The sequence below is a fragment of the Phaseolus vulgaris genome, chromosome 8 (assembly GCF_000499845.2).
Source record: "Phaseolus vulgaris cultivar G19833 chromosome 8, P. vulgaris v2.0, whole genome shotgun sequence".
NCBI lineage: Eukaryota > Viridiplantae > Streptophyta > Magnoliopsida > Fabales > Fabaceae > Phaseolus > Phaseolus vulgaris.
Window position 1 is genome coordinate 24444766 of NC_023752.2, and position 21481 is coordinate 24466246.

The window sequence follows — 21481 nt, forward strand, 5'->3', positions numbered from 1 at the left end:
GGGATAGGGAGAGGAGTATATAGACCATGGGGATGCATCCTAGATTTAGCCTTGCGGCAAGCTATGCAGTTATCACACAAACTATGAACATGTTTATGCATATGAGGCCAATAGAAATGTTCATGCAACACATCCAAAGTTTTGGCAACCCCAAAGTGACCCATTAAACCTCCCTCATGTGCTTCTCTAACAAGAGATAATCTAATTGAGCTTTGAGGAACACAAAGACGTTTTCCTTTAAAAAGAAAGCCATCTTGTATAAAAAAATCTTTGTGTCCTCCTTTGAGACACTCTTGATAGATAAGAGAAAAATCAAAGTCATCATGATAAAGATCCTTAATGTGATCAAAGCCAAGATACTGAGAACCCAAAAGATTTAGCAAGGCATATCGTCTAGAAAGTGCATCGGCCACAATATTAATTTTGCCTTGCTTATGCTTGATCACATAAGGAAATTGCTCAAGGAATTCCACCCACTTAGCATGCCTCTTGTTAAGTTTGTTTTGGCTTTTCAAACATTTAAGAGATTCATGATCACTATGAATCACAAATTCTTTAGGAAAAAGATAATGTTGCCAAGTAAACAAAGCTCTAACAAGTGCATATAATTCTTTATCATAAGTGGAATAGTTGAGATGACTCCCCTTCAATTTCTCACTAAAATAAGCTATGGGGTGGCCCTCTTGAAGGAGAACAACCCCAATGCCTATACTTGAAGCATCACACTCAATCTCAAAGGTTTTAGCAAAATTAGGAAGGGCTAAGATGGGAGCATTAGTCAATTTTTCTTTTAAAATCTCAAAAGCTTTTTGTTGTGCTTCTCCCCATTGAAAAACCACATCCTCTTTCACTATATCATTGAGAGGTGCGGCTATTGTACCAAAGTTGGGTACAAATCTTCTATAAAAAGAAGCAAGTCCATGAAAACTTCGGACTTCATTCATACATGTAGGTGTAGGCCAATTTTGAATGGCCACCACCTTAGTTTGATCCACATGGACTCCTTTGCTACTCACAACAAACCCTAGGAATTCTATATGATGAAGTGCAAACATACATTTAGCAAGGTTAGCATACAAATGTTCCTTCCTAAGGGTTTCTAAGACTTGTCTAACATGCAACCTATGGTCATTCAAAGATAAGTTATAAATGAAGATATCATCAAAATAAACAACAACAAACTTACCAATGAAAGGTCTCAAAACATGATGCATGAGGCGCATGAAAGTACTTGGAGCATTAGTTAAACCAAAGGGCATAACTAACCACTCATATAAACCAAAGTTGGTCTTAAAAGCCGTCTTCCATTCATCACCCGATTTGATACAGATTTGATTGTAGCCGCTTTTAAGATCAATCTTTGTAAAGATTTTAGAACCATGCAATTCATCCAACTAATCATCAAGCCTAGGTATGGGATGCCTATACTTAATTGTAATGTTATTGATAGCCCTACAATCCGAACACATCCTCCATGTGCCATCTTTTTTAGGGACAAGGATAATAGGCATAGCACAAGGGCTCATGCTATCTTGGACCCAACCTTTTTCGATCAAAGCCTCTATTTGTTGGTGAATTTCCTTGGTTTCACTTGGATTGGTCCTATAGGGCGGACGATTGGGTAAGGAAGATCCCGGAATCAAATCAATTTGGTGCTCAATCCCTCTCAAAGGTGGAAGGCCTTTTGGAGGATCTTGAAACACATCTTGAAACTCCTTTACCAAATTATCCAAGCCATGAGGACTATCAACAAGTGGTTCTAACTTAAGAGGTCTAGGGATAGCTAAGAAAATAGGATTGTGAGCCACTATTTCCTTTTGGACCTCATGCCTAGACACAAGAAGTGTAGGCTTAGGACTTTTTTCTTTTTCACTCTCCCTCTTTTTCTTCATTAGAATTTGGTCCTCATGGACTTCTCTTGGAGAGAGAGATTTTAAAATAACCTTGTGACCATGGAAATCAAAAGAAAGTTTGTTGGTAAAGCCATCATGAAAAACTTTTCTATCATATTGCCAAGGCCTTCCCAAAAGAACATGGGTTGCTTCCATGGGCACAACATCACATAATACCTCATCTTTGTATTTTGCAATAGAGAAATGGATGAGGACTTGTTTATTCACAACTATTTCTCCTACTTCACTAAGTCATTTCAATTTGTAGGGCTTTGTATGAGAGATAGTAGGCAATCCAAGTTTATCTACTACTCTTGTACTAGCCACATTAGCACAACTACCTCCATCCACTATTAAGGAACAAATGTTGTTTTGAATAAGACATCTTGTATGGAAAATATTTTCCCTTTGACTTGCATCAAAAGGTTGTGAAACTTGTCCAAGAAGTCTTCTCACAACTAACAAATCTCCTTCAAGTGGACTCTCACTCTCATTCTCACTAGATGCCCTAGAATGTGAAGAATGCCTAGGTGAATCCGAATCATGCTCACTCATGACAATTCCATTATGCACAAACATATTCCTTTTAGAAGGACAATTAGCCGCAATGTGACCATAACCCATACACTTAAAGCATTTCTTACTAGACGATTTAGTTAGTGATTTAGGCATAGAAGTAGAAGGCTTAGATTCCTTTGGTTTGAAAGAAGAATCTTTAGAAGGAAATTTAGAAAAAGAATTTTTGTTCTTCCAAGAATTGTTGTAGTAACCATCATTGGGAGCATTTTTGAAAGAATTTTTCTTAGCAAGTTGGGCTTCCACCTTCATTGCAAGATGAACTAAAGAACCCAATGAGGAATACTCTTGAAGTTCAACAATATCTTGAATATCCTTCCTTAGACCACTTACAAACCTAGCTATCAAAGCTTCCTCACTCTCACGTCTATCTACCTTAAGCATAAGCATTTCTAATTCCTTGAAATAAGCATCCACACTTAGCGTGCCTTGTTGAAACCGTTGGAGTTTCAACATGAGGTCTTTCCTAAAGTGTGGTGGCACAAACCTAAGGCGAATTTGATCCTTTAAAGAGTTCCAAGAGTCCACGGGAGGACCCTTGTGATAGATAATGTCCTTTACAACACCCTGCCACCATTTCATGGCATAATCACTAAACTCTAAGGTGGCTAGCTTAAACTTGTGTTCATCTTGGACCTCATGGATCTCAAAAATTTGTTCACATTTAGCCTCCCAATCTAGATACACATTAGGATCATTATCCCCATTGAAACTAGGAATTTTGACCGAAGGGAGCTTAGCCTTTGTGTCTTGGTAGTAGCCATCTTCACGGTGATGCCTTTCTCCATGAGCATGAGGTCTATATCCATGAAAGTGGGGTTGAAATCTCCTTCTTCTATGTTCCTCTTCACGGCCATGATCATTGGAAGAGCCTCTAGATGAAGGTCTATGATAATGACGCTCTCCATGGATAGATTGAGAGGACCTAGCTTGCTTCATTTCAATGCTTTGCAATTTTTCCTCCAACCGTCTAATAACTTCATCTTGGAGTGTAGTGGTTCGCTTGGCCTCTTTTAATTCACCAAGAACAGAAGCTTTGCTAGGAGAATGCTGTTTGTAAGACTCACCACTGGAATATGAAGCCATTTATAAAAGAAAACAGCAAACAAAACAGCAAACAAAGTTAAGAAAACAAGGTTAACAAAAATTAAATTGGAACCAAACTGCCGAAGTGAAGTGTCACTTAAATCACTCTCAAAGAAAGAATACTCCCTTTACCAAGCTGATCTTGAGGCCTTGAGTAACCTCAAATGAAATATGTCAAAGCAAGAGCACACAATCTTCAAAGCCAATCACCACAAAACCAATGAATAATGAAAGACAAGCAAGAAAAGGTATAAGCAATAAAAGGCTATAACCAAAGGAATACTAGATGTATGACAAACTCAAAGAGTAATGAATAAAAGACAATCAAGAAAATAAGGTACTCAATGAAAAAGAAGGCACAAAAAAGATACCTAAAGAAAAGCACTAGAGTAGATGAAGAAAACAAAAACAGAACTACTGGAAAATATTTTTGTGCAAACTGTGCTTGATGTTCACTGATTTAACTGGAACGATATAAAGCGAACTGGATTATGAAATTGTAACCACAGAAAGTTCAAAATCTTAGATCAACAATGGCACTGGAATTACTTAAAAATAGTAAGTCAATTAATTGAGATAAATTTTCTAAAATCGCTGCCAGATTACCGTATTTTTTTCGGCAGAATTGCACACTTTTTGTTTTTGATTTATCATTTTTTTTTGTACTTGGAATTTTGAAGTACTTCTTTTTTCTACTTTTCTATAACACTTTAAAGAACACAAATCCAGAATTTCAGAAATTTCCAGTGAGTAAATCAATTGCAATAAATCGAAACACGTTTTCAGAAAAATAGAGGAATCCTAACAGGAATGAAAAACAGAATTAAGAACTAGCAAAGACATAATGGAAATGATGTATAAGAACTTGTATAGGTCTAAAATACAAGTATGAACTCAAAACTAAAACAAAAAATGCACAAAGGATCAAGAATTAAACTCAGAAACTGTATTACACCAAAGCAAGAAACAAAAAAATACAATAAAAGTACTACAAGAAGTAATGACATTCTTGGAAAAACATGACTATGACAAAACTTGTATGGATTCAAAAAGGAAAAGACAGAAATGTAAACAACAAGAATTAAAGAGCTCTTGAATTAAAAGTGCAACACAACTCAAAATTAAACAAGAACAAACCTAAACTCTAGATACCACTTGATATGATTCCACTAGCAAGATATACTTGATTCTTTGACATTTTATGGAATCAACTTGAGTTGGAGAATGAATAGGCATTTTTAATAGAATTGGATCAATGTTCTATGTTTCAAGAACTCACCAAAACTTGCACCAAACACCAAACTCACATGGAAGATCCATCTATTGCCAATTGAACCGATTAAAATGTGTATAAAAGCAAATGAACCGAATAGAAAGCTTCAAATACAGAATTGAACCGAACAAATCAAGCTAGAACAGAAATGAACCGAACATAAAGTGGAAAGGAAGCACAACACCGAATAGAAAGAAGCTTAAGACATTTTTAACATTTCGTAAAGCATGGAAAAATGAAATGGTAGATAAAGAAGAGAAGAACTTATGAAGATGGAGAGCTTGACTAGTGATCACGCCACTTGGAGTGTGACGGATCCAAGATAAGTGAGCAAATGCCGCCACTTGAGAGAGCCAAGGCACTCAAGATAAGACAAGGTAGAGGAGAAAGCAAGTTCTCACACAATTCTCTCTCAATTTGAGTAGAGTTTCTCTAATTCCAATTTCAATTCTGAATTGTGAAGGACCTAAGCCCTCCTTTTATAGGAGCAAGGGCCGGTCATATACAAGCTTATTCTAGAAGCTACCTCCTTACTAAGCTCACTCCTAAAGCTCACGCTCCTACTAAGCTCACACCCCCCAAGCTTCTATATTTTCCTAAACTAAGTCCTAAAGATGCTTTTACAAAAGAGGTGTCTAATGTTTCCCTCTAAGCACCTTTTATTACACAAGAAACTATAAAAAGAGAAAACAACCTCCCACTATTTCCTAATGCCTTAAATTTGCTCCTTGTAAGCCTATGAGGTGGGCTAATGACTCCTTGAGCGTCTAACACTTGAGCGTCTACCTCTTCTTGTTCTTGATTATTGGCCTCCATTTCGTCTTGATCTTGATCTCCATCACATTAGGATCACTATCCCCATTAAAACTAGGCATTTTGACCAAAGGAAGCTTAGCCTTGGTTTCTTGGTGAAATCCATCTTCACGGTGCTGTCTATCTCCATGAGCATGAGGTCTATATCCATGAAAGTGGGGTTGAGGTCTCCTTCTTCTATGCTCCTCTTCACAGCCATGATCATTGGAAGAGCCTCTAGATGAAGTTCTATGAGAATGACGCTCCCCATGGATAGAATGAGAGGACCTAGCTTGCTTCATTTCAACTCTTTGCAATTTTTCCTCCAACCGTCTAATAGCTTCATCTTGGAGAGTAATGGTTCGTTTTGCTTCTTTTAATTCACCAAGAACAGTAGCTTTACTACGAGAATACTGTTTGTAAGAATCACCACTGGAATATGAAGCCATTTATAAAAGAAAACAGAAACAAAACAGCAAACAATGTTAAGAAAACAAGGTGAGCAAAAAGAAATTGGAGCAAAATGCCGAAGTGAAGTGTCACTTAAATCACTCCAAAGAAAGAATACTCCCCTTTACCAAGCTGATATTGAGGCCTTCAGTAACCTCAAATGAAAGATGTCAAAGCAAGAGCACAAAATCTCAAAGCAAATCACCACAAAACCAAAGAAACAATAAGAGACAAACAAGAAAAAGGTATAAGCAATAAAAGGCTATAACAAAAGGAATACAAGATGTATGACAAACTCAAAGAGTAATGAAGAAAAGACAAGCAAGAAAATAAGGTACTCAATGAAAAAAGAAGGCACACAAAAGAGACCTAGAGAAAAGTACTAGAGTAGATGAAGAAAACAAAAACAGAACTACTGAAAAAATATTTTTCTGCAAACTGTGCTTGATGTTCACTGATTTAACTGGAATGATATAAAGCGAACTGGATTATGAAATTGTAACCACAGAAAGTTCAAGATCTTAACTCAACAATGGCACTGGAATTACTCAAAAACAGTAAGCCAATTAATTGAGATAAATTTTTCAAAATCGCTGCCAGATTACCGTATTTTTTTGGCAGAATTACACACTGTTTGTATTTGATTTATCATTTTTTTGTACTTGGAATTTTGAAGTACTTCTTTTTTCTACTCTTTTATAACACTTTGAAGAACATAAATCCATAATTTCATAAATTTCCAGTAAGTAAATCAATTGCAATAAGGCAAAAACAGTTTAGCACGTTTTATGGAAAACAGAGGAATCCTAATAGGAATGAAAAACAAAATTAAGAACTAGCAAAGACATAATGGAAATGATGTATAAGAACTTGTATAGATCTAAAATACAAGTATGAACTCAAAACTAAACATAAAATGCATCAAAGGATCAAGAAACAAGTTCAGAAAAACTGTATTACACAAAAGCAAGAAACAAAAATGACAATAAAAGGACCACAAAGAATTGATAACATTCTTGGAAAAACATGACTATGACAAACCTTTAAAAGGATTCAAAAAGGAAAAGACACAAACACATGATAGGCACAATTAAGAAAACAGCAATAAAACCCAAAATTAAGCCTAAAAACAGAAAGATAAACACAGGAATGTAGAGTTCTTGAATTAAAAGTGCAAAACAACTCAAAATCAAACAAGAACAAACCTAAGACTCATGATACCACATGATATGATTCCAATAGCTAGATATAGATGATTCTTTGACATTTTATGGAATCAACTTGAGTTGGAGAATGAATAGGCACTTTCAATAGAAATGGATCAATGTTCTATGTTTCAAGAACTCACCAAAACTTGCACCAAACACCAAACTCACATGGAAGACCCATTTATTGCCAATTGAACCGATTAAAAGGTGCACAAAAGTAAAAGAACCGAAAAGAAAGCTTCAAAACTGAATTGAACCAAACAAATCAATAAGAAATGAAGAAGAATCAAATGGAACCAGCCAAGGAGAAGATGAACCGAAGCATATTAAGAAATAAGTTGAAATACCGAATGAAAATGCTATAAAAGGAACCTAAGACATGTTTTAGCTTCATATGAACATGGAGATGAAATGAAAGAGATGAAGAAGAGAAGAACTTATGAGAATGAAGAGCTTGGTTGATGGTCACGCCACTTGAAGTGTGAAGGCTCCAAGATAAGTGAGCAATTGCCGCCACTTGAGAGAACCAAGGCACTCAAGATGAGACAAGGAAGAGGAGAAGACAAGTTCTCACTCTATCACCAATTTGGGAGAGTTTTGCTATATCAATTTCTCAAATCTCCATTATGAAGGACCTAAGCCCTCCTTTTATAGGAGCAAGGGCCGGTCATTTACAAAGCTTATTCTAGAAGCTATCTAAAAGACTCCTACCTCACGCCCCCTACTAAGCTCACTCCCTAAACTAAAGCCTAAAGATGCTTTTACAAAAGAGGTGTCTAATGTTTCCCTCTAAGCACCTTTTGAAACAAAAGATATTATAAAAAGAGAAAACAACCTTCCACTATTTTCTAATTCCTTGAACTTGCTCCTTGTAAGCCTATGATGTGGGCTAATGACTCTTTGAGCGTCTACACCTTGAGCCTCTACCTCTTCTTGTCCTTGAATATTGGCTTCTATTTCTTCTTGATCTTGATCTCCATCACTCCCTTCCTATAATATGTCTGATATACCTAGCTTTGGTACCTCCCGCTAGACCTCTTATGTTTAAATTAACTATAATCATAAGAACACATCCTTCTTACCCTTCTCAGCACTCTTCATAATCTCCAAATCTCTTACTTCTAAACAAGAATATTCCTTGACTACCTTCTGTTCATCCCCGCGACATGTGATCCCTACTCGTCTACTAATCTCCCAAAGCTTAGACGGTTCCACTGACGATTCAGGGTCGCACATTTGTAGATTACAATTGTCAATATCTTTGTCAGAAAGAGAAACTGAAGTCGTACCTTGTCTGAATTGAGAAGTATTTCTTGCCTGAGAAGATCTTATGCTTAATCTTACGGAACACCTTGGGTGGGTATTTGAAACTCCCAATTCTGACAGGCCTTTCATCTTGCCTCGGTGTTGAGTGGTTTTTGAAAACCAACCTGTTGTCGCTTCATGGTCTCCTGGGCAGTACGAGGCCCCTAGGCCAATATCGTCTTCCCTAGCTTTGAGTTGCTGGTAGGAACACTGCAACCCTTCTTGCTCCAATTTCTTCTTCACTGACCCATACTCCGTTTCTGTGTTACCTTTGATGCTTGCCTCATACACGGTATTCCACTCCTCCTAGGATGAATGCGTCTTCAATCCTCCTTGCGAACTACCAGGATTATTTTCTTCCTCACGCTCTAACCTGAAAGCTATCTGCGCTAGCCCTGACTCGGATCCGCCAATTCTTGCTTTCGCCTGGCCCTTACCTACATGGGCCTCCATCTTTCTCAGTTGGCCCAAACCCACTTCGATTTCCCTCTGAGTATTCATACTTTCTATGTCTACCACAATTCTTGCCAGCTCAGCGTGTTCACGGGATTTATTATTAGCAAAATCGCAGGCTTGTTCAAATTCGTTGACAAAAATAGGTTTTACAAATGCCTTTTACCTATGTGTTTCTTCATACGTTATAGGTTTTACACCTTTCCTCTGACATGCTCTGCTTCTTGAAGATGATTCCTCAAATAGGACCTTTGACTTATGTGCCTGTCCTTCTTCCAGCTCCCCATCTCTGACCTCCTTTCCTTTTGACTGGAGTTCCACCCCTGCTCTACGGTTACACTCCTCCTCATCGCTTTTCATTGATAAAATAGATTCTTCTACAAAGGTTTCTGATGAGGATATGTTATCAGAAGAATCATAGTTGTGATGGTAGCCTTTGCACTGGCCTGCTGTGAAAAATGGAAGCTCCTCTTCAACAGAGATACTTAGTGTGTGATCGTTGATCCTCATCTTCTTTGCCACCATAACGTAGCAATTAATCTCAAGTTTGACTTGCAATTGAGCAAACTCTAGATTTTCCCATAGCAACGCGGCTTTGTCAATAGAAATCAAAGTGGTCACTTCACCTACCACTCTTGCAAAACAATCTTCATTCCACAGAGAAATCGGTAAGCCATAACACCTCACCCATACTGCTTTGTGGCTCGCTACCCGTGACTTTTTCCATGGATCGATACTAACAAAGATGCTATCGAACCACTCTCTATTTAGCTTTATCAACTCCTTCATGTTCTCTCCTTCTCTAGGTGTAAGGAGAGCTAGGTTGTCCCCCATAGATCTCACTATTACCATGTTCATTCCCCCTCTTACAAATTCTTCCCCCAACTGTTTGAAGTCCAGATCAGCATTGTATTGTCCAACTACATTTCTCTCCATCCACGGTAGAGTATGTACTTGTGTTTTAAGAGTTGGTCCTTTCCAATCCCATCGTGCATGTCCTTTAATAGCATCCGCAAAGGATGTTTTCCCCCTCTTTTCCACCCAGACCTCCTTCCTCTTGGGCACATTTTCAATGGAATCTTCCAACTTCCTCTTCTCGTACTTAGGCCTCACCGTATTCGGATGCCTAGAATCCTTTCTCTCCACCCTGGGAAGCTCCACTTGATGACGATGGTATTTCAGAATGTTCACGAAGAGTTTTTTGTTCCCTATGTATATCTGGTCAAGCTCCCTCTCCATCTTCCCCGTATTTCTCACATCAAAAAATCTGACAAACCTGAATCTTCTTCCCCACTTGTTTAGTCTACGTGAGATAAAGACTTCTTTCACCCTTGCGCATCTTTGGAAGATTTTTAACATGTCCGTTTCTCCAAAGCCACTGGGAAAGTTCGAGAAGAAAAACGTTGTAAAATCATTAGACACAACAGGTGGTTTACGAACAGAACCATGGCCACCGCGTCTCTCAGAAGTGTGTGCTCTGCTTCCCATTTGGACAAGTATTCCTTACTAAAATTTTAAAATAATCATGAAAAATAGTAGACCATATGCTTTAGATTATGACATGTTACTAACTTAACACTCTAATGATAGAAACAACAAAAAAAAACCATCATAAGTTTAACAATTGTGTCAAATTCAATCTTATTCATTCTAACATATTTCAAACAATTTCTAATACCTAAATTACATTGAATTAACCCTATATCCATTTCAATTACTTTTCTAATTTAGGTATTTAAATATGACAACATTATGTTCTCACTCACACAACTACTTAATCATAGATATAAAATCAAATTTCATTCAACTACTTCACTTAACAATTCAATTTCAAGCACATTCTTCTACATTGGTTTTTTTTTAATTCAACAACATTTCTAGTTAACTTTCCTTACTTGTATGAAACTTTATTCTAGGAAATATTAATTCCAAAGTCTATAAAACTCTAAAAGTTTGCACATGAGTCTTCAAATAGTTTCCAAGAACTAAATTTTGGAAGGCATAATATCATTACTAGCTCAGACTAACATAAATTATGTATCTCTCAACTAGTTAAACATATTGAATGTAAATACTCACGAGAAGAACTAAAGAAAATAAGAGTTTAAATTGTCAGAAAAAAAGAAAATTCACTCATATTAAGATTCTAATAAGGTGATCTTAACCTAAACTCCATCACCTATTAAATGGAAGAGTCTAAACGAGAACAAATAAATAAATGAACTATATGAGAAATATAAACAAAATTCAAAGGATGTAGCTTTAAAGAAATAACTAATTATAAAAAATAAAGTATAAAATATTTTACCTTTTATTTATAATATTTTAAAATAAAAATCTATTATTCATTTAATTTAAACAATTTTCTAGAAAAACTGTTAAAATTTTACATATTGCCATAAAAAAATTTTGGTCCAAAAAATATACAACACATGAAACATGACATTAATAAAGATTCAATATAAAAAAAAAACACAGCATTCTTTTTTTCCTTAATGTCAAATATGAAGGAAAACATTATACTTGTTTAAATATCTAAATAGAATACTAAATAATAATTGCATAAATGTTATACATTCTCACGTGATAAAAAAATATCAATTAGAAATATTAAAAACAATAAAAATATCAAATGTGTGTACCACAAGAATTTTTAATTAAATAAAATTGAGTTTTTCATTCATTGAAATGCAATACATTGATTGAATGAAAGGGTAGAAAAGAAAAAAAATGTAATCAAGATTATGATGAAAGAGAAAAAACGTTGAATATACTAGTAAACTTGATGAGTATAGAATGAGTAAAACCATCGAAAGAAAAAAAAATAAAAATTATGTAGCAAGAGAAGAGTCCTTCAAATAAACAAAACTAAGGACAAAAAGAATAAAGAACATATGTTTTGTAGGTTACTTAGCAAACTAAGGGTTCCATGATTGAATACTAAAAATAGAGAGTCAAATGTTCTTATCTGAAAAAATACAGAATAAAAAAATATTAAAAAGAAGGAGAAATATTCAAATGTATGTCCTAAATATTATTTGATTAATTTAAATTGAGGTTTGTGTTTCCTAATATACAATACACCATTTGAACACAACTACACAAATAAAAAAAATGTGTAATCAATATTGTGATATGATAGAAAATACCTTGAGGATCTGAGTGAAATTTGAGTGGGAGAGAATGAAAAGTTGTGTAGAGAAAAAATATTATCCAAATGAAACAAAATTAAGGATAAAGAATGGGGAAGAGGTAGATATTTGCACATCCATCCCCGTCCTCATACTTCAGTTAAAGATCTTTTTAATATTACTCAATACTCATATCCATGTCTAATTAATGCGAAAATTCTGTCAAAGTTGAGACATATTCCAATAATATTTACAAATAAAAGTTTATTTGTCATTTCCAATCACTATTGTTATAATTTACAATAGAAAAATCACACCAAATTAAAAAAAGTTAAATTTTGAATTTTAAAAACTTGACAAAAAGTTTTAAAAGATTTTTAAAATTATGAATTGACTTAGAATCTTAAGATGTAGAAAGTAGGATCATGCAATTCTAATATTCCTATAACATCAAATAGGGTTGAATAAATATTAAGCATATGAAAAATATTAAAAAGCTAAGGGTGAGAGAAAATAAAAGACATGAGATTTATACTATTTAGTCACAACTTACACTTCTGGAAAATCCACTTTGTAAACTTGTTTTACAAGAAATCAAGAATCAATATAACTCTTCACCACGTAAAGCCTTTTCTTTAAACTAAAACTTGGACCACATTGTAAGACTTTTATATAAGATCCTTTGGAGAGTGTAAGCTCTCAAGAACGTACAAACCATGATATAAAGAATGAAATCGGTTGACGTGTTGGATTAAAAACTTATATTCTCTCAAATTTAAGAGGAAAAAATCCAATAAATAAAATTTAATCTGCGAAAAATTTAAACGATCTTTGTTTTAGAAACACAAGTTTTTTTTTTCTCATCACACATTCAATTAGTCTCATAATTGAATTGATATAGAAGACTTTTAAATGAGATATTTCTTATTATGTTATTTTTGGGGTTCTATTACTAATATATTGATTATTACATCTAGTTTTTTTTTTTAAAAAAAAGAATTGATCAGTAGACTATCTAGCTTTCAACTTACGAAAACAAATTTAGCAAGTTATTTCTTTTTTTCCACTTTCAAAAACAAAAAATATTATTTAACAAATGAATCAATTTTTATTTATTTTATTGTGTCTGATTAATTTTAGTATTGAAAAGAGTTTTCGTAATTCATTAGGTTATTTCTAACCCTAAACAATAAAAATCAAAAGACACAAGAATGTACAAATAGTGTTCCTACAGTCTCATTCTAATAATTTTTTTAAAGAGAGGCTACGATGTGCAAAAGAAAATAAAGCATAGGACTTAATGATTTAATAATCAAATAAACTATCAAAACTCATAAAGAAATCAAAAGCATTAAAGTCTTCCAACACATAAACTACTTTATATCCTTTTCTCATATCTTACTATTTTATGTAGGAACCAATAAAAGTTTTGGAATACTCATTGAGTTCAGTGACAGAAGGCATTGGTATAAATGCCACTGCACATGTTGTAATTTGTAGGGAGAACAATCATACTTCTACTTATGCTTTGGCCAGAGATGTTGCTTATCCAACATTTTGGTATGGTAATTGCAAAAGTTTATTTCTTTACTCTATCTTTTTTTTTTTAAACTTATACTTTACATTTGTAACAGTGGGACTGGAGCAGAAATGGATGTTGTTGTTGCAAGCGTTGAGGCCTATCTTGTTGCAGTGAATAAGTTTTTACGATGCAAGGAATCAGTTATGCATTCACAAGGAATTCAAATTTTTGAATTGTTTTGAACTTGTGTTAGATGAAAAAAAAGTGAGAACAATCAAAAGTTATTACCCATGTATTCAATACCTACATGTTAGTCACTAAAATATATACCAACAATTGTATCATGACCATTGTTTCCATGGATGGTAAAAGTATTACCGACCATCAAAGTGAATGCTAGTATTACCGACAATCAAAGTACAAACCTTACTTTCTGGGTCAATTTTTTTAATGATCACTAAAATTCATTTTGACTTCTATGGTAAAAATCTATTTCAAATTCTCTTTTGAAAACTGGATATTTTATTTTATGATAACTATGTTGCACATCCCATTCGTCTTTTGTATCTCAATACAAATTAAAATGTTATTAATTCTTCAATAAAGATCAATGTATTACTCGTGAAAAAGGTTTAAAGATGACAGTTATTTTCAATTTATAATGACGGTTATATAGCTGCATTTGATTTACACATAGTCTTAAATCCAATACATAAGAAAGTGGCTATTTAGCCGCATTCGTAAATGAGATTTATAAATGCGACTATGGTAAATAGCCGCATTTTATATGCTTATGAGTGATCTTTAAAAGGGAGGAGTAATGCATTTACGAATGCGGCTATTTATCATTGCCACATTTATAAATCACATTTACGAATGCAGTTATGGTAATAGTCGCATTTATAAATATTTCTGCTGGATTTAAGAATGTGGCTATGGTAAATAGCCGCATTTATAAATCTTTGTGTTGGATTTAAGAATGCGGCTATGATAAATAGCCGTCGTTGTATATGGTTTTTTTTTAGTACAATTTGTTTAATACTTATACCCATATAAATTGACCTGATCAATTATAACCCAGCAAGACAAATACATAAATTCAGAGAATTAATTTTTATATATTGATAAAAAATGTATTACAAACACTAATAATATATCTTTATCTATCTAATTCCTACACTATTCATTAACTAACCTTGAGTTATAAAAATTTAGGGAATATGTGGACAAAGAATGTCTCACATATGATATGGCTTCCGAAGAGATTGGTTGCTCATCCGTGAAGAACTGCATTTCAAAATATGGTTGACATAAATTAGTTTTAATGTATATGGTAAAGAATTATAAAAATAATTTACCACAGGTTACCACATGCCAATTACTTTTAATGCCTAGTCTTACAATGGTAACCATCCATTGTAAAATGTAATAGCCCCACTCATAACTTCCTGGTTGTTTATTACACTATAATTCAATAAAAAGTAAAAGTTAATATTGATAAACAATAAAAAGAGAAAGAAAAGGATTACAAACCTTTAGTTTTATCCAGTTCAGATTTTGAATATTTGAACTGGATCGACCTTTTAGAATGTTATATCCACGCCAAGAACTGATTAATACAAAAAATTATGTTAGTAAATGCTTAATTAGTAACATATGAAGTTAAATTTATAGTGTACTTACCTATCAATAATATTCTTAAAACTTATGGATGACTTCTTGTGTAGGGAACATAACCACACAACAGTCTTATCAACCATTGATAAGACAAGTAACTGTTAATGACCCCTATAACTTCCATGAAAAGATTTAGTAAATATTTAAAACATGAAATAGTAATAATTGATGACATATAATTAAACTTACTCATTAATATAAAGGCATAAATAAATTTCTTTTCCCTATTTTTTTCAGGGTGTTAGTGATGTATGATTGGGTTTCATTTGCCTTTGTTCCAATGGGATTAGTATATGCGGGATCTAAGAATCCATACACATTTTCCTTCTCCTCAGTGATAGAGACACCATTCAAAAACCTACAAGTTATTAGTTAAAGCATAATCAAAAGCTAATTTAACACAAAGTAAATTGAAATATAGGTAAAGATATTTACATAAAAAAAATTGAATTATATTTATATTGAGCTTCTGATCCCCAGCTACAAATTCTAACAAATCTCACATGTATATGTACAGTGACAACTCAATATTTATTTCAAAAAACGTATCATCCCATGGAATTTCCAGAGGGTCTCGACCAATCTGTTTAACAACTACAGTTAAGAAGCTATAGGATCGTCAATCGGAACTTGGTTTCCGACAAGGTTTCTACAAAATAAAGAACATTATCAAATTAGATGTAATATATAAATATCAATTAATATAATGAAATGAAATTATTACCAAAGGTTCTAGCATAATTCGAATGAGGTTTCTAGGCCAGACTACGAATGCCTGAAATGCATCGGCCACAGTTGTTACCTCATCTGAAGGTAGTGGAACATGAGCATCAGGTACTCGTACTCTATCAACTGTTACCTTCGCCACATTAGGTGGTGGCCTCTTGATAGACTTTTCCAATGGCCACCACCTGAGGAAGCATGTTGCCCTCTACCAATAGCTCACATTGGCTCGTCTGCCCAATGAAATCCTCCTCTTATGTTGTAGGAGTCGCACAACTCCCCTTTATGCTCTTAGAAGCGGAACTAAGAAGCGTCTCAATCGTCGGCTCAACACAAAGTTGTTGCGATAGTAATTCCTGTCGCAACTCTAGCCGCATCCGATCAACCTCCTTTCTCATCTCCTCCATTAATTCTTGATGTATCTTACTCATCATTTTTGCTTTGGTCTCTTGGGGAGAGGAGGATAAGTGTCATGGTGCAACTCCAAAATATAGTTTAACTCCAACCCGTTTTCCAACTGCACGAACACGACCACAGTGCTCAGGTTGTCCAATTGCTTCAACCAGGATATCACGACGAACTTCAGGGAAACAATTACCCTGGGCGCTCAAGGAATCATGCAAGAGACCAAAATCATATTAGTTTTTAATATAATAATGCTTTAAAATAAATGCACCCGACTTTTTAATTAGAGTCCTCTTCCATTTTACATGGAGCAAAAGGTGGTGATGGAAGAGAAGTGACCCCTGTATCAATTTCAGATCCAGTCCCCTGTCTAGATTGCTCATTTTCCTCCATTTGTGATTGTTCAAGTTTTCGATACCCGAACGAGACAGTACGTGCTTGGTAACATTCTTTAAAGCTATCTCTTGAGCTTTCTTCCGACGATCCTGTCATAAATGAAATAAACAAAGTGAATTAACTAGTGTTAAGTTATTGATGTTATATAAACAAAAATAGTTAAGTACATTCACTTACCTTTCAAGCTTCACATTCATGGCTTTGAACAAAAACACGTCATGTCTCTTCATCAATATGTTTGTACTTTCAACAAGGATTTTCGCCTTTAAGCTTGCCAAAAATATATTTCATCGTTAGTGTTGACTTAAACTGACAAAATTTAAGTCCGATATTGGATATAATGTTTGATTGAAGCGATTCCACATTAGGATTTTAAAATTTGCTTGCAAAATAATATCATCAAATTAAAATTAATCAATGAATATTAAAAAGCATGTTCTGATCATCCTTTGACACATCATCCCAAGAATTAATCAAAATGGAGAGCCTCTCACGAGAAAGAACTCTAAGATAGTTGTTAAACGTCTCAGCATTTGGACCAAAAGCCAATCCAGTGTTGATATCAATGTCAACACATCTCACCAGCAACACATGGACACCTGATCTTTGCCCTATCATGACCACTATTATTACTTTGTGCAAATTGTATAAATTATTTTACTACTCTTTCGTACTCATCACTTATGCAAACAAAATTAATCCAATTTTGATCCATTATATTCTGGAATAATCATTCAGGTGTTTTCTAATGATTGTTCTATCTCACGCGTTTGCCTAGGGTCAAACACTTCCGGACTCAATACCAACATGATAATTCTATTCTAAACTAACAACTAACATAATATAAATTAATAATAAATACTAAATACACAAATTAAAAATCCTTAAATTAATTATAATATTAAATAATATAAATCTATCTACCATATGATAATTTAATAATTCTATTCTAACATAAAAACAAATATAAATTTTAAAAAATAAAAATTATAATAAATAAAAAATTAATAACATAAACAAAATGTAAAAAATTTAAAACACCACTAACCTTGTGCGTGAAGGAAACGGTGGTGGTGAAGAGTGGCGCAGGGCAGGCAGTGGCGGCGGCAACGGAGTCAGCAGCGACGACACAAGGCGGGAACAATGACGAGGAAGGCACAATAGAAAGCAAATAAAAACTTTCCCAACGAAACAGTGACCTTAGCAGTGGCATAAGACAAAACATAAGAGAAACAGAAAACATACAAAAATCAATGGTGAAGAAGAAGAGTGGAAGACAATGCTTACCAATGGCACGAAGACAATGCAAACAAGAGAGGAAGCAAAGAACAGAGGATGCACAGAAGAGCAAGGAAGTGCAAGAGAAAGAAGAGTATGAAAACGTAAGTGGTGCGATTCTAAGGTAGGGTAAAAAAGGATTTACGAATGCGGCTATTTGTAAAAGCCACATTCATAAATCAAACGCTTTGATTTAAGAGTGCGACTATTTGTAATAGCCGCATTCTTAAATCAAGTAATAGTCGCACGGGTCTTTGTTTTAACATTTTGTACTAGTGTATGTACGTATTCTAGTGCATATTACAAATCCTTCGTGCATATCTACAATATCATATTTTCTTTTGACTTTCTTCCCTGTTGCATTTTAGTTTTATTGCATAAGGTTACATTTCTTCTCCATGTTTATTCTGTTGAACTTGAAGCTTAAATGTCTCCAAATCTATGAAGTTTGCTTGAAGACTAGCTTGTTGCTTGTGGGGCATGGATTCTGGGTAGATTAGAATTTTTCAATCCACTCTTAACTTGATCCAAAACTAAATCAATCATGTTCTTTAAAGAAAAAATGTTTTTCAAAGTAAGTGAAAAACAACCTGTTGATTTGTCGTTTCAATCGGTTGTTTTACACTTGGTAGTTTTGGAAAGGATTTGAAAAGGCTGAAATTGGCTAACCTCACAGTCAAAACCATTTCAATCGATTGATTTGCACTTTTAATCAATTGATTTTGTGAAAACATAATAGAATTGGTTAAATCTGTTAAAACTATTTTTGCTTATTTCAAATATGTTTTGGCCCTTGATTGATAGTCTGAAACGACTATTTTTAAGGCTATATAACTGGTTTTTAAATCTCTAATTTGAGAGAGAGATCAGATTACAAAAGATCAAAGAGATTTTCAAAAGATTGCAAGATTACTAAGAGCTATGCATTGGTTAAGAGTGGAGTAGGTTCTACTGTATTCATTTTTGTATCAGGTGTGATCCTTTCTGTTCTTTGTTGTTCTTTAACTCATTTTGTAAAAGTGTGAGAAACTGGTGTCTACAGTTAGAGAGTGTTATGACCTGTAGTGGTTGTTTTTCAAAGAGGGTGAGTGTTGTTGAAGGGTTCAAGATCACCTCTTTGGTGCTTGTGTTGTGTAATCTGTATTTGATTGCTTAGTGAAATACCCAGGGGTTTCTAAGGACTGGATGTAGCTCAGGTTAAGAGTGAACCAGTATAATCCTTGTGTGTTCAATCTCTCTATCTCTCACTACTTATAAAATCGTTTGATTTGTGATATTTCAAAGTACTGATAAAAACAATCGATTGATTTTCTAGAATCAAATTAAAATAGTTTTGTTCATTGGCTTATCTGATTGCTTCTTCTATGATTTTGCATTAATATTCATTCTTGCCTAGAATTTGCAAAAAAAATTCAATAAACAATTCGCCCCCTCTTGTTTAAAGGCCTATAATTCCATCATATTCTTGTGTTTCCAGACAAGTACAATAAAGCTCTTTAGCATTAGAAATGCCTTCTTTATTCCTTTTTCATATGGGAGTGGATTGAAAGACTTCATATTATGGTCATTCTTTGAGGGGGTAGATGATAGTTAGTAAAGATGTTGTGCTTGATATGGGAGAAGGAGATGGTGAAGTTTGTGAAGTAGAACCGTGTCCACAACAAGACTTAAATGAACTTTTCAGCAATTCTGACCTACTGCATTATTCAGGGAGGATGAAGATGATGAATTACTAAATAAGGACAACAATGATGATGAACTTCATGAAAATAAATCAATGTCATAGTAATAATAACCTCAGTTTAGCTGTACTATTAATATGTTCATTCATCTACCATGTGCATGTATGAAGCCTTTTATATATCTTCAATTTTAATATATCTTCACATTTAAATTATCTTGTTGGTTACTTCATTTTTATGTGCAGATATGCCTAAACCTAAAAGGATCAAGAACTTGCCTAAACCTAAAAGGATCAAGAACTTTCTTAAGTCAGTTGCTGGTTCAGACAAATCTGTGGCCAACTATGTAAACATTAATGTTAAGTCTTCTACTACACAGGACCAGACAATAACTACTTTTGCAAGTCCATTTGGATCTCCACTACCACAAGCATCTCAATTTATACACCAATAAACCACACACTTACACAACCACAAACTTCACAACTTCCACAATCACAAGCTTCACAAGTTCCACAACCACAAACTTCACAAGTTGAACTTTGAAGATACATTCACCGTCTAATGCTCAATTAATCCACTAATTATTCAAGGTTTTGCAAATTATAAATCAAAGAAAATACAAAGAAAATTGAATTGAAAAAATTTAGAAATTATTATTTTATGCAATCCTTCTTTTCTTTTTGGCACTCCTTCTTTGTGTAAGTGTTTAAGCTCACTTGTTGTTGTCCTCTTGCTCAACCTCTCAAGGATATTCAACTTTAAGAATTCAAATCAGCACCTACTAAGTGATAAAGCTCTCACCAAAGATGTTAGCTCCAAACTTAACAATGCACCTTTGAATTACTTATCCACCAAGAAATGAGGTCAACAAAAGTTAGAGCAACAAAAATCAATTTGAAATTGGAATACAACAAAAGGAGTTGATATATGACAACTTGAAAGAGTAATAGAACAAAAATTAACAAGCAAAAAAAATAAGGTACACAATAAAAGGATAGCACACAAATTGAACCTAATGAACGACACTAGAATTGGATTAATAAAACCAAAATAATACTACTGGAATTTTGAGGTTTCAAATGCGTGACTTAAAAAATTTATGCTGAGCTGGATCTTTTAAATTTTAATTTTAATTTTAAAATACAGACACCTCAAGATCTTAACTAACTTTTGGCGCTGAAATCATGCTAAAAGATTGCATCAATTATTTATGATACATTTTTCAAATCTGATGCCACTTCACCGTTTATTTCGCGCTAGAATTGCACACTGTTTTAATTTGATTTATCATTTTTTTTATATTTCGAATTTTGCTTCACTTTTTTTTTGCACTATTCTTCTAACACCTCAATCTATTTATATCCAGAATTTCATAATTTTTCTCCAACGAATTTTAATTTCATAAACAGAAACAACCATCACAGAATATAGAATCCTAATCTAGAATTAAAAACAGTTTTAATAAACTTCAAAAACACAATAGAATTGATGTATAGGAACTTGTGTGGATCTAACACACAAGTATGAACTCAAATCTAAAAATTAAAATGCATCAAAGGATCAAGCACAGAATTATAAATCTGGACTCAAAATTAAAATCAATGAACCAAAATTATCAAGAAAATTACT

General features: G+C 33.9%; 1 protein-coding gene across 1 annotated transcript in view; it reads left to right on the plus strand.

Annotated features, from left to right (window-relative positions):
- LOC137826727 (probable 2-isopropylmalate synthase) overlaps nucleotides 1–14197 on the plus strand; it is a 70174-nt gene extending 55977 nt beyond the window's left edge. Inside the window, exons 12-13 of the mRNA XM_068632825.1 lie at nucleotides 13581–13726; nucleotides 13801–14197. Of these exons, the coding sequence (XP_068488926.1) occupies nucleotides 13581–13726; nucleotides 13801–13930 (276 nt within the window). The 3' untranslated portion in view covers nucleotides 13931–14197. The remainder of the gene's footprint in view (nucleotides 1–13580; nucleotides 13727–13800) is intronic.
- The last annotated feature ends 7284 nt before the right edge of the window (nucleotides 14198–21481 follow it).